The 16,434-nt window shown below is 40.7% G+C and overlaps 1 protein-coding gene across 40 annotated transcripts in view; it reads left to right on the plus strand.

Annotated features, from left to right (window-relative positions):
* LOC141132486 (protocadherin gamma-A4-like) overlaps positions 1-16,434 on the plus strand; it is a 489,967-nt gene that overhangs the window by 425,281 nt on the left and 48,252 nt on the right. Inside the window, exon 1 of one of the 40 annotated variants that reach the window (XM_073620925.1) lies at positions 7,488-10,093. The exons of the other annotated variants lie outside the window; for them this stretch is intronic. Coding sequence (XP_073477026.1) covers positions 7,682-10,093 — 2,412 coding nt within the window. The 5' untranslated portion in view covers positions 7,488-7,681. Of the gene's footprint in view, positions 1-7,487; positions 10,094-16,434 lie in introns of those variants that run through there. 40 annotated transcript variants of the gene reach the window in all.

Below are 16,434 nucleotides of genomic sequence, written 5' to 3' on the forward strand. Positions count from 1 at the left end.
GTGATCTTCACTTGCTTTTTGGTCTGCTGCTGAATGGCCAACCTGCTGCTTTACAATTTTCTTTTCTTTTATTTAATTTTAATGATTTTGTAAAATAATAATTACCATAAATTCTCATGATAATAGCAAACTGTTTCACACAATAGAGATTGTTAACTCTTGTGACCATAAGGCATCCATAGTTACTAGACCAGGGGTCTCAAACTGGCGGCCCTCCAGCTGTTGCAAAACTACAAGTCCCATCATGCCTGTTCTGTGGGAGTCATGCTTGTAACAGTCAACCTTGCAATGCCTCATGGGACTTGTAGTTTCGCAACAGCTGGAGGGCCGCCAGTTTGAGACCCCTGTACTAGACCATCCATCAGAAGACCAGCACTCATAGTGCATCCCTTATCTCTTTTAGTTTTCTAGCATTGCACAGGAGACCAACCCCCCCCCCCTCCCCGGAATATAAATGGGCATAATCTACAATGTAGTCGCATTGCTCAAAAAAACATATCAACATAAAGAAAAATACTTTTCTTTATTGCTGTTTTAAGTTATAGTAGCACAATACTAGTGATTGACTGTATTTAATGAATTATTAAGTATACTTATGTAGCAATAACTCACGGTGGAGCTGCTGATTTAAAGCGGGCTGTTACCGTCATCTTGTTACCTGTAATTTCACCGACAACGGGTCTAGGGGTCTCCGTTGAGCTTACTGCGAGGCAATGTAGGCACTAGTCACTTAAGTATTTTTTCAATGCTTTAATGGGGATAACTGAAAGAAGTAGCAGGAAAGAGGTAGAAGGAGTGCAGGGGAGTTGCAGGAGTGTTCAAATACCCTTTCTTGCGTAGCGTCAAGGAATTTAAATCTTTAGGATGAATGTATCCTCAGCTTAGGATTAAATCTTTGCCTGCCTGGATAGGTTTCTCTCACTGACCTAGCAGCCGGAACGCAGCACGAACAAAAAGTCTCTGCCACAGACTTTGGTGGGACAAACTCATACGATCCTCTGCCACAGGATGTAGTAGTTTTCAATGAACAGCAAACACAGTACCAGAACCTTTAAGCCGACCTGGCAGTACTTGTGTGGTAGGGCAATCTAGGATGCGTCTTCCAATTGAGTCACCAGGCCCCTCTCCAGACCAGTGCTCTGCATGATCCCTTCCAAGACGGGTCCTCCCATGGATTCTTCTCAATTGTCCAGCTTCTTCCCGCAGGACAGACAGCACAGAACCATCCCAGCAGTAGGAGGCCCCAGACAGACTTCTGGGCCTACCCGCCCAGCTGCAGCGGCGTAACCCTCCAAGCCGCAGGGCTACGAGATAGCACTCACTGACACATACCTCTAGGCCAGGAGGGCCACGAGGCAAAAAGCTCTTCGAAACATGGCGTCTGCCCCATAAATACCCTCTCCCAGAATGCAACTCAGAGGACCACCTCCACCGAGTTATCTCCGGGACAGAAGAGCACTCATACACTTCAGCTTGTTGCTTTCCACAATTGACCCACGATGACAACGACACCACAGGCGCAATGTGGAACTGCACGCAACACAGCCAAGCTGGAACAGAGGCTAAACTAACCTTAGATTAAACCTGAACAATGTATAGCACAGATGATCCATTAAATTTACCTATAAACCATAGATTAGAAATCTACCAGCGCTACACTTAACAATAGACTAATATTTTATGTTTAGGGAAAAAAATTATTTAAAGTGGAAATAAACCTTCCTATCCTTTATAGCTAAGGAAGCTGTCATATTAACCTCTGCATGATCTGTAGTTGCCTGCACATGTGATCAGCTATGACACCAACCATTTGATGGCTTGACAGTTGGGTTGAGAGTGAACATAAGCACACTAGAAACTGTAGCAGTTATAATTCACAGCATGCCTTGAATATAACTGATTTAGAAAACAGGTAAATTGGTGGGATTAATTCTGCTTTAAAATTGTTCTTCTAAATCGGTAACCATTAAATCTACGTGGCCAGCATTCTGCACATGAGTGTTGATAAGAAAATTTGCTGTTCAACAAAATATACAATAAATGAAATGTTTAAAAGGAACATATATACAAATAGTTTTTTTTTATAATTTCTGAAAATATAGCAATAAAGAATAATTGGTCTTTTTTCATAAAGGGTTCTTATTTTTAGTTGCTAATTTCTAAAGTGGTATTAAACCCAAAATCAAACATTTATTATATTGCAGCTTACCAATTCTTAGGTGTAATGGCTGTATTAGTTTTCTTTTTTAGACTTGTTTTCGTTCATTTTTTTATCTGTTGATCCAGCCAGTAAATCTGTTCTTTTTCAAAAGGATAAGCTCTCCAGCAGAATGTATCAGTTATAGAGATGGCCATTCAACACTGGCAGGGGTGTATACAATGATCAGATTATATTTATGTATGTGAAATGACAGCCTCAGCCTGGGCTCTAGCCAAGCCAAATCCCCACTCCCCTTCCCCAGACTGACAATACTGCTGTCCAAAGTTACTGCCTGTGCTCATTCACCCAGAGTGACTCTAGTGCAGGAGGTGTGTTTCTTGCCAGAGGTGAAAACAGAGGGGAAAAAGCAGCAAAAAATAAAATGAATGCAGCCACCACATCTAATGATTGGTAAGCTGCAATATGCAATTTTTGGTTTGGGGTTTAATACCACTTTAACCACTTCCATACCGGCCTATTCTGGCATTCCTCTCCTACATGTAAAAATCCTAATTTTTTTGCTAAAAAATTACTCACAACCCCCAAACGTTATATATATCAATAAAAAAATAAATAAATAAAAAATAAAATATATGTTTTTTTTTAGTAGACACCCTAGGGAATAAAATGGTGGTTGTTGCAACTTTTTTCATGAATTAAAAAAATAACAAATAGTAAAGTTAGCCCAATTTCTTTATATAATGTGAAAGATGAAATTACGCTGAGTAAATAGATACCAAACATGTCACGCTTTAAAATTGCTCACACTCAGGGAATGGTGCCAAACTTCAGTACTTAAAAATCTTCATAGGCGACACTTTAAATTTTTTTACAGGTTACCAGTTTAGAGTTACATAGGAGGTCTAGTGCTAGAACTGCTGCTCTCACTCTAATGCACGCGGCGATACCTCACATGTGTGGTTTGAATGGCGTTTACATATGTGGGCGGGACTTACGTGTGCGTTCGCTTCTGAGCATGAGCTACCGGGGAGAGGGGCGTGTTCATTTTTTTTATTATTATTGTTTATTTTAGTTTATTTTTTTTATTTTTACACTTTCTCTTTTACATTTTTTTTTATCACTTTTATTCCTATTACAAGGAATGTAAACATCCCTTGTAATAGGAGTGGTGCGTGACAGGTCCTGTTTATGGAGAGATGCTGGGTCAAAAATGGTAAAATGGTAAAAAAGTGATCTTATTGCTTACTGTGTCCTGTTCCAATAACCACAGAAAAGAGAGATTTTCTCAGGACACAGAGGTCAACAAAAAATCCATCAGAGACCTGAATGTAAAGGTTTATAAGTATACAGTAACAAGGAACCTTTGCTGCTTGGCTAACAATGGACCTTACAATGAATAATAGTAGCCTTAATATTGTACAGCTGTAGCACTGTTTAAATATATACTGTACATTAAACACTTTTATTATATTAGTGCTGACCACAGAAAAGAGAGAATTTCACAGGACACAGAGAGCAAAAAAAAAATCTGGCAGAGACCTGGATGTAAAGGTTGATATGTATAACTAAGGAACCTTTGCTGCTTTGCTAAAAATGTGCAATCCTGGCTCAGGGATGGTACAGTCATGTAGATTCTGGCCTTAAAGAAGAATTCCGGGCCTGAATATTTTATACATGGTTACATAGGTCCAGCATGGACCAGTGTAACTATGTATATACCATACTTGCCCAATGGCCCCTGAAAGCTGGAATTACTAAAGTAGACACCACTACTACAGTGATCTTCACTTGCTTTTTGGTCTGCTGCTGAATGGCCAACCTGCTGCTTACTGAACACAGGAGGTCAGTTGTTTGACTAGGGCACCAATCAGAAAATGCATTGCATTTTCTAAAGGAATTCAAAGTGTTATCTGATTGGACAAGGCAGAGAGGCGGGGCGGTGACATCACATCTTAACCTTAATCTTAATCTTCTGTAATCTGAGAATGCTATTTATTCATCAAGAAAATGCAAAGCATTCTTTGAATGACACCCATACTGAGTAGTCGACTTGCTGTGTTCACAATGCGGTAGGCCAATTGTTCAGCATGGGACCTGGAAGCAAATAGAGATCACTATAGTAGAGGTGTCTACTTCAGTGATTTCCAGCTTCCAGTGACATCAACCAGGTATGGTATATACATAGTTACATTGGTCCAAGTTGGGCCAGTGTAACTATGTATAAAATATACAAACCTGGATGTCAGGTTTGTATATTTTATGTATCTATGTATAAAATATACAAACCTGGATGTCATCTTTAACTAATGTTTGACACAGATCATCCCTTTCTGTAGTCTCTTAATTTATAATAATGTTGTCTGATCACAAAGAATGAGGAAATACTTCCTCCTACCTGCAGCTGATGATATAATCGTATGTAGGTAAAGTAATTTGACAGGAGCTCCAGGACAGCCTTTTATAGATACAAGTTAGGGCTTTTTTTTCCAAAGTTAATAATGCTGCTGTATATTGAGACATACTACCAATGTATTCATGTAGGCTTGTATAGTCACTGAAAAGTTAGGAAGCTCGGCTTATTAAGTCCCTTTGAGCCTGGTATACCTAGGGAGGGATCAGCAATTTAATGCAAGCTCCTCTTTTCATGTATCAAATCCTATCTTGAGTCAATAAGAGCACAAACGGAAAAAGGAATTGCATATTTTGTTGAAAAAGTCATTATTTTATTGCTGTTCACTATTTTAGATTAGGTTTTTAAGCTCTTTCTAAAAAATGTACTAATATTTTTGTGTGTATGTGTTTGTATAATAAATACATGAAGTACTGTATAGTATTATATAATAATACAATAATAGATAATAACAGTAAAATAAACATATCGGAAGTCTGTTCTAGATTTTTGGTTTCTTTTTAGGAAGCTATGCATTGAAAATACTTTTTTCTAACCTTGTCTTTTATCCCGCTGCCCCTAACCTTGTCCTGTGACCCACTAACACCAACTTTATGCTGTGGCTGACTCAGCCCGACCCTGGTCTGTAACTCAATTTCCCTAAACTTGTCTGTGATCTACTCCCACTAACCTTGTTGTGTGACTATTTAACCCTAACCTTCCATTATGACCCACTTATGCCATGTGGCCCTCCCACTTGGATCCTCCTATGACCCACTCCTATGAACCTTCTATGACCCACTTTCCCTAACCTTTTCTTGTGATCTTTTCACCCCTTATCTTCTCATTTGAGCAATTCTCCCTAACCTTATCGCATTTTTTGTGGGCTATATATTTATTGACCCTATTATTATAAACACAAACTGCAAAATATAGAAAATACTGAGTAGTTTTAGTTGTGCTCTCTTCTCTCACTTGCAGAATTTGATGTTTATGTCCACAAATATTTTCACTAAACATATAGTCTACACCAGCCTTTCTCAACCTTTTCAACACAGAGGAACCCTTGAAAAAGCTTTCTAGTCTCAGAGAACCCCTGCTAAAAATTACTATATCTACAATGCAAGATACATTAGTGTGATGGTCAGTGGGAAGAATGCTCCTTACACTTGTGGTCATTTGGAAGAATTACCCCCTTATAGACAGCTAAAAAGATCAATGGTGTCAGTGGGAACTAATCTCAGAGGCAGAACTTGCTCATTGCTCAAGGAACGCCTGCTAACCTCTGGAAAAGCCTTAGGGTTTCATGGAACCCTGGTTGAGAAACCCTGGTCTACGCTGTATACACAATACATTTTAAATGTCTTTGATTTACCAGAAGATCAGGTAATGTTTATCATAAAAAAAAAATCTAGCACAAACCAGGGTGAATTTACTAAAACTGGAGAGTGCAAAACCTGGTAGCCATTGAGCGTCTCACTTCAGTTTGTTTAATTAAGCTTTGACAAAAAAAACTGAAAGCTGATTGGTTTCTGTACACAGATGCACCAGATTTTACACTCTCCCGTTTTAATAAACCAACTCCACCATGTCACAAAGTTCAGTTCTCTTAAAAATATGGCCTTTATAGCAATTATTTTCACTTTAACCACTTGCTTACTGGGCACTTAAACCCTCTTCCTACCCAGGCCAATTTTCTGCTTTCAGATCTGTCACTCTTGACAATTGTGTGGTCATGCGACACTGCACCCAAATGAAACTTTTATCATTTTTTTCACACAAATAGAGCATTCTTTTGGTGGTATTTAATCACTGCTGTGTTTTGTATTTTTTTGCTAAACAAACAAAAAAAATATAGAAAATTTTGAAAAAAAACTTAACAGTTTCATCGTTTTTTTTTAAATTTTGCAAACAAGTAATTTTTCTCCTTCATTGATGTGCGCTGATGAGACTGCACTGATGGGTACTGATAAGGCGGTACTGATAAGTGGCACTGGCGGGCACTGATGAGGTGGGACTGGTGGGCCTTGATAGGTGGGACTGATATGCACTCATACGTGGCACTGCTGGGTGGCACTGATGGGCGGCACTGATAGCTGGCACTGATGGGCACTGATAGGTGTTACTGATGATGAGGCACTGATTGGCAGCACTGAGGGGCACTGGTAGGTAGCACTGGTGGGAACTGATAGGCAGCACTGATATGCACTGGTAGGTGGCACTGGTGGGCAATGTCAGGTGGCACTGGTGGGCACTGCATAGCAGCAGTGGCTCTCTGTGTATGGGACCGATGTCCCTCTGACAGAAGCCGGTAATCTACTTTTTTTTTCTCCTCACGCGGATAAAAAAAAGCCGATTACGATCTTCTGTTTACATCACGTGATCAGCTGTCATTGGCTGACAGCTGATCACGTGGTAAGGGGCTGGGATTGGCCCCTTACTCTGATCTGTGATCAGCCAAGTCTCATTACCTCATTGATCACAGAGCGCGCCGCACGTGCCCCGCAGGGGGCACGCAGGTGGCACATTCTCAGGAGGACGTACATGGATGCCCTCCCAGCAACTAAGGCCCATGCTGTAGCCGTCTTACAGCTATAGCGCGGGCGGGAGATGGTAAAACTGACTTAATTTGCTTGAACTTTGAACCAACCATTATCTCAATCATAGGCCAAAAAGCTTTTAAAATAATATAAGTGTGTTTCATAAGGTACAAAGTCACTTGTTTTGTTTTGTGTTTTTTTTTTTTTTCAAAAGTATTAGAAAATCATATTAAAGACAGAGTTTTTTTTTTTAAATTAGTTTTAATTAGGGAACTGATGACTCTCATGTGACAGGTGCCTAAATCTTAGTTTGTATTTAAGAAAGTAACTCTAAAATGTTGTAGTTCCCCAATTACACCTCAGAGCGCCGCTATTCAACCAATAAGGGAAGGATGTGAGAGATGCATGCCTCTATGAGACAGGCAGTACAACTGCAAGAGTAGATATAGAGCATTTCTGCATGAGATGGGAGTGCTTCAGGTCTAATAAAGAAGAAGATATTCTGCCATTTGAATTCAATTAAGGATTATATATTCTACAAGGAGTTCCTCTTATATATTCCCAACAGCAAAAGGAAGGGCTGTCTTGAAAATGCATCAACCACAATCACCCCTGGAAATCAGATGGCAAGTAGTGATTTCATTATTTTCCTGGTTGTGTCATTCAGTCTCTGCTCAGATTCATTATTCCATTGTAGAAGAAATGAGGAAAGGTTCAGTTGTTGGTGATTTAGTGAAAGATCTTGGAATGAATGTGAAGGATATCACAGCAAGAAAACTCCGTATTGTGTCTGATGTTTCTGAAAAATATTTCAGTATCAATCTGGAGAATGGAGACCTTTTTATTGCAGAGAGGATAGACAGAGATACACTGTGTGGGGCTGCAGCTGATTGTGTCCTGACCTTTGATGCTGTGGCTGAGAATCCTTTAAATGTGTTTAATGTTCGGATTGAAATTCAAGATATAAATGACAATCCACCAAGATTTCTCTATGAAACAATTAGATTAGAATTAAGTGAATATGCTTTACCAGGAGCAAAGTTTGTTTTGCAGAAAGCTGAGGATTTGGATATAGGAATTAATACACTGAGAAGCTACAAGCTGAGTCCAAATGAGCACTTTGCCTTAAGAGAAAGGATCAGCTCTGATGGCAGTATATTTCCTGAGCTAGTTCTAGAAAAGGCTTTAGACCGAGAGACACAAAATTACCATGAACTAATTCTATCAGCTTTCGATGGAGGAAATCCTGTACAGATGGGCACTGTGCTGATTAGGATTACCATCACTGATTATAATGATAATACACCTATATTTACCCAAGAAGTATATAAAATAAGCATTAAGGAAAATATACCTTTAAATTCTACAGTTCTGCAGGTCAGAGCAACTGATGAGGATGAAGGAGTAAATGCACAGATTACATATTCATTCAGTACCCTGGCAAATAACATTCTCCAGATGTTTACAATTAATCACAAGAATGGAGACATTAGAACAAAGGGACATTTAGATTATGAAATGAAAAAACACTATGAAATATCTGTACAAGCCATGGATGGAGGGGGCCTGGCTGCCCATGCAAAAGTTTTAATAGAGATATTGGATCAAAATGACAATGTTCCTGAGATAACCCTCACCTCCCTGTCTTCTCCTATTCCTGAAGACACATTACCTGGAACTGTGGTGGCACTGATTGCAGTCCGTGACAAAGACTCGGGAGATAATGGAGAAGTTCAGTGTGAAATCATTGGGGATATTCCATTTCAATTAGTGTCATCAGCAAGTGACTTCTATAAAATTGTTACCAAAGATTCTCTGGACAGAGAAAAATTATCATCCTATAACATCACCATTCAAGCATCTGACAAGGGTTCTCCTCTTTTGACTTCTGTAAAAGTCATCTATTTGGACTTGGCGGATGTTAATGATAATGCACCTGTTTTTGAGAAGTTGACTTACACAGCATTTGTACCAGAAAATAATTTACCAGGAGCTTCCATATTCCATGTTCAAGCTAACGATATTGACAGTGAAGAAAATGCAAAACTGACTTACTTTATAGTAAATAACGACAAAGATCCGATATCCTTGCATGCATCTATAAATCCAGTGACCGGAGTCATTTATGCGCAAAAATCATTTGATTATGAGCAACACAAAGAATTCAACATTCAGATTATTGCTAAAGACAATGGTTTTCCATCGCTGAACAGCAGCACAACTCTAAACATTCATGTGGTAGACCAGAATGATAACCCACCAGTCATCCTATACCCACCAAGAGACAGTGATGGTCCTGTCTTTGAGATGGTGCCTTGGTCATCTGAACAAGGTTATTTAGTATCTAAAGTGGTCGCAGTGGATGCGGATTCTGGACACAATGCCTGGTTGTCTTATTTTTTGCAAGCTTCTGAGCCATCACTTTTTACTATTGATCAGTGCACCGGGGAGATCAAAACATCAAATGTTTTTCATGATAGAGATTCTTTAAAACATAAAGTTGTGGTCATTGTAAAAGACAATGGCTACCCACCCTTGTCTGCTTCTGCGACTCTAAACCTGGTGATTGCTGATAATTTTCAGCAGATAATACCCGAAATGAACAAACAGCCAAGCAAACTGGACTCTCAGTCGAACTTACAAATGTACCTGGTGATTGCCTTGTCATTGATTACTTTTCTGTTTGTATTGACTGTGATAGTCGCTGTGGTCTCCAAATGCAGAGAGCCCAAATCGTTGCCTTCCTTTGGCCCTGTGAATACACAATTATATCATACTGTAGATCCCAGATTTATTTCTCAGTTTAACAATGGAACATTGCAGCTGCCCTACACATACAATGTTTGTCCAACTCTGGACTCAATGGACAAGGAATTTGCTTACCTAAAATCTCAGCAGTGTGTTCCGGTTGTTCCTGTAGATAGACTAATTGATGCGGATGATTCAGGAATTGGTAATGAAAACATAAGAGATACTATAGCTGATGAAAGTCTTATTTTGCAGGTATGTTCAAACTATGATGTTTAATTAGTCTACATTCTTTAAGACAATGGTACACATATATTTGTTATAAAGTCTGTATTGACCCTACAGTGTTGGCAAATCAGAGGAGGTCTCTACTAATTTTGTATTGATGCTGTAAAAGAATAGTTACAAGAAAATGTTTCTCTTCATAATAGCAGGCAGTTTCATTCAGCAGAGATTGGAAACAGTTATGATCATAATGCCCCGTACACACAATCAGAAATTCCGCAGCAAAAGTCCAATGAGAGCTTTTGGTCAGAAATTGCAACCGTGTGTATGCTCCATCAGACTTTTGCTGGCAGAATTCCAGCCAGCTAAAGATTGCAAGCAGGTTCTCTATTTTTCGGTCGGAAAAAGTTCCTATCCGAAAATACGTTCGTCTGTATGCAATTCGCAAGCGCAAAAAATCACGCATGCTCGGAAACAATTCGACGCATGCTCAGAAGCATTGAACTTAATTTTCTCGGCTCCTCATAGTGTTGTACGTCACCGCGTTCTTGACAGTCGAACGTTCAGAGAACTTTCGTGTGACCACGTGTATGCAAGGCAAGCATGAGTGGAATTCTGTCGGAAAAACCATCCAAGTTTTTTCTGATGGAAATTCCGCTCTTGTGTTTGCGGCATTAGACTTATATAGTTACTAGACTGTCATAAAACCAGCACTCTTAGTGCATCCATTATCTCCTTTAGTTTAGCATTGCACAAGAGACCAGACTTCCTGGTGATATAAATTGCCATAGCCTACCTCCTCAGAAAAATATATCAGCATAAAGAAACAGTTATGCCCCGTACACACGGTCGGACTTTGTTTGGACATTCTGACAACAAAATCCTAGGATTTTTTCCGACGGATGTTGGCTCAAACTTGTCTTGCATACACACGGTCACACAAAGTTGGAAAATCCGATCGTTCTAAACGCGGTGACGTAAGACACATACGTCGGGACTATAAACGGGGCAGTGGCCAATAGCTTTCATCTCTTTATTTATTCTGAGCATGTGTGGCACTTTGTCTGTCGGATTTGTGTACACACGATCGGAATTTCCAACAACGGATTTTGTTGTCGGAAAATTTTATATCCTGCTCTCAAAATTTGTGTGTCGGAAAATCCAATGGAAAATGTCCGATGGAGCCCACACACGGTCGGAATTTCCGACAACACACTCCGATCGGACATTTTCCATTGGAAAATCCGACTGTGTGTACGGGGCATAACAGTGGTACAACACTTGTGATTAACTGTATTTACTCAATAAACTATATTAAATATACTTAACTAAAGACAAATATTTTATGTTTATGGAAAAATAATTTACAGTTGTTATTTTAAATGCTATTAAACTATTAAATCTATAAAAAAATATTTACAATATAAGTTAAAGTAAATAGTAGTGCTGACTTAATAAACTTTATAAATCAATAAACCCAGTGACAGGTGATAGTGATTGAAAACTGTTACATTGGTGAACAAATGAAAGAGATTATTTTAATCAGGTCCATGATTAAACAGTTCATAAATGAGACCAGAATGTCTCAAACGGAAGATAAAATTATCCTGATGTGAAGTCTTCAAAGCTTTCACCACACCGCGTGCAATCAATGTTTCCACTCCACTTTGGGTATGCACTCACCAAATAGCGATGCTTTGCACGCTCATACTCGGCAAAACAGCATCAACCCTTAAAGGGGTTAAAACTGAACCTCCCCAATGAGAGATCATGCTCCTCGGAACGTCACTTTCGGTATAGCGTCAAGCGTTAACAACTGGTTCCTGTACAGCCAACGTCCCGACGTTTCATCATCACAACTTATTCCTATCACGACCAGAAAAACAACCTCAAGTGTCTGGTTTCAATAATCTTCAGAGGTCTTCCCCGGTCACAGATGACTGATAAGAGGTAGAGCAGCGCAGGGAGGACAGTGCTGGGTGTGTACAGGTGACCTGCTGGCGGTGAATGGAGGACACTGCGTTCTGCACCACCGAGAGAACCCTCCCTGCACTGCTGTACTAACCTCTCATCAGTCCTCTTTTTTGTTATTTTGACTTTTTTATTACTATCTGTCACTGTTGGAGAGATCTTAAATCCTTCTCAATACCAAAAAAAATTCATTATAATAAACAAAGCAATCTTTGCTGTTTGGCTTAAAATGGAACTTTCACTGAATATAACATAATAGTCATAATATTGTATCTACCTTGTTAAAATTTTCCATGACCCACCCCATGTCCTACAGATTGTCCTAACAGGCAAACGGTAGCATATAGAGCATAGGTTGCTGTAACAGGTGGCACTTAAAGCACATTTTTTTTTTTTCACAATCACAGTCCTACTCTCCAGGACAGCGCCATGTTCAGGTCACTTCCTTGGTGACCTTCTACATCCAGGATTGCAATGCTGGCTCAGAGATCATGTAGCTTCAGGTGCCTGTGAATTTTTTAGCTGTGTTAAAGCAAAATTGTACCCATAACAGTTTGATAACAATTAATGTTCCTTAAAGCGGGGTTCCACCCAAATTTTGAACAATATCTGTATGTATTCTCTTCCTTGCCTAGATGCTGACATGCCGTTTAAAAAAAATGTAATCGCCGTAATTACCTTTTATTTTTCTATTCTTCTTTGCACTTCCTGGTTCTCCTCCCGTGGGAGTAGGCGTGTTTCTAGCCTCTCCCAGACTCCTGGGAGCTAGTCTCAGGCTTCCCAGGATGCCACTGAGCATGTGCGGGAACGAGCGGTGAATGCTGGGAGCACAGCATTCACCACATCCAGGAAATAAATGCTTGTGGGCTTCAAATGCCCACAATGAAGATGGAAACCGCCTGCAGTGTATAATATAAGTTATTCTTTCCGACGAAATCTGACACAGGCGGACATATTACACACAATATGTGAGTATGTAATGCTGAGAAGAAAAGTTTGTGAATGAACTAAAAAAAAAAAAAAAACGATAGATAGGTGGACCCCCGCTTTAACCACTTGCCTACTGGGCACTTAAACCCCCCTCCTGCCCAGACCAATTTTCAGCTTTCGGTGCTCTCACACTTTGAATGACAATTACTCAGTCATGTAATACTGTACCCAAATGAATTTTTTGTTCTTTTTTTCATACAAATAGAGCTTTCATTTGGTGGTATTTGATCACCTCTGGGTTTTTTATTTTTTGCGCTATAAATAAAAAAAGACCGAAAATTTTGAAAAAAAAATGCATTTTTCTTAGTTTCTGTGATAACATTTTGAAAATTATTAATTTTTCTTCATAAATTTTGGCCACAATTTATACTGCTACATATCTTTGGTAAAATTAACCCAAATTAGTGGATATTATTTGGTCTTTGTGAAAGTTAGAGAGTCTACAAGCTATGGTGCAAATCATAAAAAATTGATCACACCTGAAGTACTGACGGCCTCTCATTTCTTGCGACCCGAACAAGCCAGGAAAGTACAAATACCCCCCCAAATGACCCCTTTTTTGAAAGTAGACATTCCAAGATATTTAGTAAGGGGCATGGTGAGGTTTTTGATGTTGTCATTTTTTCCCACAATTCTTTGCAAAATGAAGATTTTTTTTTTGTTTTTTTCCCCCACAAAATTGTCATTGTAATAGGTTATTTCTCTCACATGGCATGTGTATACCACAAATAACGCCCCAAAATACATTCTGCTAATCCTCCTGAGTATTACGATACCACATGTGTGGGACTTTTTCACAGCCTGGCCACATACAGAGGCCCAACATGCAGGGAGCACCATCAGGTGTTCTAGGAGCATAAATTACACATATAACTTGTTGACTAACTATTACACTTTTGAAGGCCCTGGAGCACCAGGACAATGACACGTGACACTGATGACAGATGGCACTGATACATGGCACTGATGACACTGACATGGCATTAATGACAGATGGCACTAATATGTGGCACTAATGACACTGATGACAGATGGCACTAATATGTGGCATTGATGAAATTTGGCACTAATACGTGGCACTGACAGATGGCATTAATACATGGCACTGATGACACGTGGCAGTGATGACAGATGGCACTAATATGTGGCACTAATGACACATGACACTGATGACAGATGGCACTAATATGTGGCACTAATGACACGTGGCACTGATGACAGATGGCACTAATACGTGGCACTGATGACAGATGGCACTAATACGTGGCACTCATGACAGATGGCACTAATACGTGGCACTGATGACAGATGCCACTGATATGTGGCACTGATGACAGATGGCACTAATATGTGGCACTGATGACGGATGGCACTGGGGACGGATGGCACTGGGGAGGGATGGCAGTGGGGACGGATGGCACTGGGGAGGGATGGCAGTGGGGACGGATGGCAGTGGGGAGGGATGGCAGTGGGGAGGGATGGCACTAGCGACAGAGGACAGTGGGGAGGGATGACAGTGGGGACAGAGGACAGTGGGGAGGGATGACAGTGGGGACAGATGACAGTGGGGAGGGATGACAGATGACACTGACGACTTTTATTACTTTTTTTTTTTTTTTTTGCACTCACCGCTGCAGCGGTTCGCTCTCCCTCCTCACACGCTGTCTCTGTGTGAGGAGGAGAGCCGGCGATGAGAGATGATCTCATATGTTTACATATGAGATCCTCTCTCATTGGCACCGCCGATCGCACTGTAAACGGCCGCTGTCATTGGCCGTTTACGGCGATCTGTGACTGGCTGTGTCCGAGGGACACGGCCAGCACAGAACTTCCGCGATGCACGCCCACGGGAGCGCGCATTGCGGAAGTAAACAGCTGGACGTCCAGGGACGGCCACCCGGCAGGTAGCGTCCGCGCTGCAGCCGTCTATCGGCTATAGCGCGGGCGCGAAGTGGTTAAGAAAAGAACATACATTTCACATTAATAATTATGCCACCAAAATTAGTGTGTGCTGTAAATCTCCTCCAGCATTGCTCCTGGTTCTTCTTCCTGGAGGCCGCCATTATGGTGAAGCCCGGAGCAGTCACTTCCTTGTTGGAAGCTCTTCCTCTCTCCTTAGCCTCGGTTCACACTGGGACGACTTGTAGCGTCCCGTTCAGTACAATGGAACCGTTCTAAGGGGAGCGACGCAAGTCGCTCCGACTTAGAAAAAGATTCCTGTACGACTTCGGGGGCGACTTGGGGCGACTTGCATAGACTTCTATACAGAAGTCGTTTTGCAAGTCGCCCGGGCAGTCGTGTGCAGGTCGCCTCGGTGAGGCGACCTGCAAGTAGTGCCGCCTCTGGTGTGAACCGAGGCTAAGTCTCAAAAGCTTTATGTCACTTTCTGCAATTAAAATATGTACATTTCCAACCTTGATTGTATGTTTTGGCTCAGATAGAGAGGAAAGCTGCAAAATCATTACAGTTCTCAGGCTCATAGGCTGCTGCTGCTGAGGGAGAAAGGAGAGAGAATTAGTGTGACAGGATAAGATCTATGTAAGTTTAACTCTTTTGTGTTTCCCTGGCAGCAGAGTTTGTACTTTCACCTATCCTGATTTTCTTTTCTCCCTCCCTAATCTGTGTTCCCTCTACACAGTTTGTGTCATCCTGTTGCATTATTGCCCCTTTCAGCAACAGTAAACCTTAAAGCTGTCAGCTGGTCAGCCTCAAGTGGCTCTGATTTTAGGCACAGTGCCAAGAACAACGAGCAACTGAGCATGTGTAGAGCAGGGTGAGACAAGGCATTACTAGACTTTAGACAATATAGGCACTTATTTTTAATGTTTTACAAAAGAGGCCAACCTGAAGTGATCTAGCGGGACTTATTTTTCTGACTAAAGTTCCACTTTGAAAAAGATCAGCCCTTTCTGCAGCCTCTTACCCCTTGTCAAACTTACATTGATGCTGTCTGGTCACTAGAAGAAGGGATAATGAGGAAATATTTCATCCTAACTGCAGCTGATGACATAATCTTAAAGACACTTGACAGGAGCTCCAGGACAGCTGCTTTTTATTGACACAAGTTAGGCCTCATGCACACAGGATGTTTAAAAAATGCCAGCGCTGCTGCCAGGAACAGCAGCCTTAAAAACGCGCTATTAGCCGTGTTTTTGAATAACGTTTATGGGCTTTTTTTCACGTTTTTGGCGTTAGCATTTTTTTTTTAGTAAAGACCCTCCCTATAATGTGAAAACGCCAAACGCAGCTAAATGCGGATAGCAGCTTTGTTACAGTGTTTAGCAGCATTTAGGGGCATTTTGGGGGGGTTTTTTTGTTTGTTTTTACAGCTTGTTTTTACTGCTCCTGGAAGCACAGGCTGTTGTTGTTTTTTTTTCTACTGCCCCTAAATGCTTATGCCTACAAAGGTC

The sequence above is a fragment of the Aquarana catesbeiana genome, linkage group LG03 (genome assembly GCF_042186555.1).
Source record: "Aquarana catesbeiana isolate 2022-GZ linkage group LG03, ASM4218655v1, whole genome shotgun sequence".
In the NCBI taxonomy this organism is placed as follows: domain Eukaryota; kingdom Metazoa; phylum Chordata; class Amphibia; order Anura; family Ranidae; genus Aquarana; species Aquarana catesbeiana.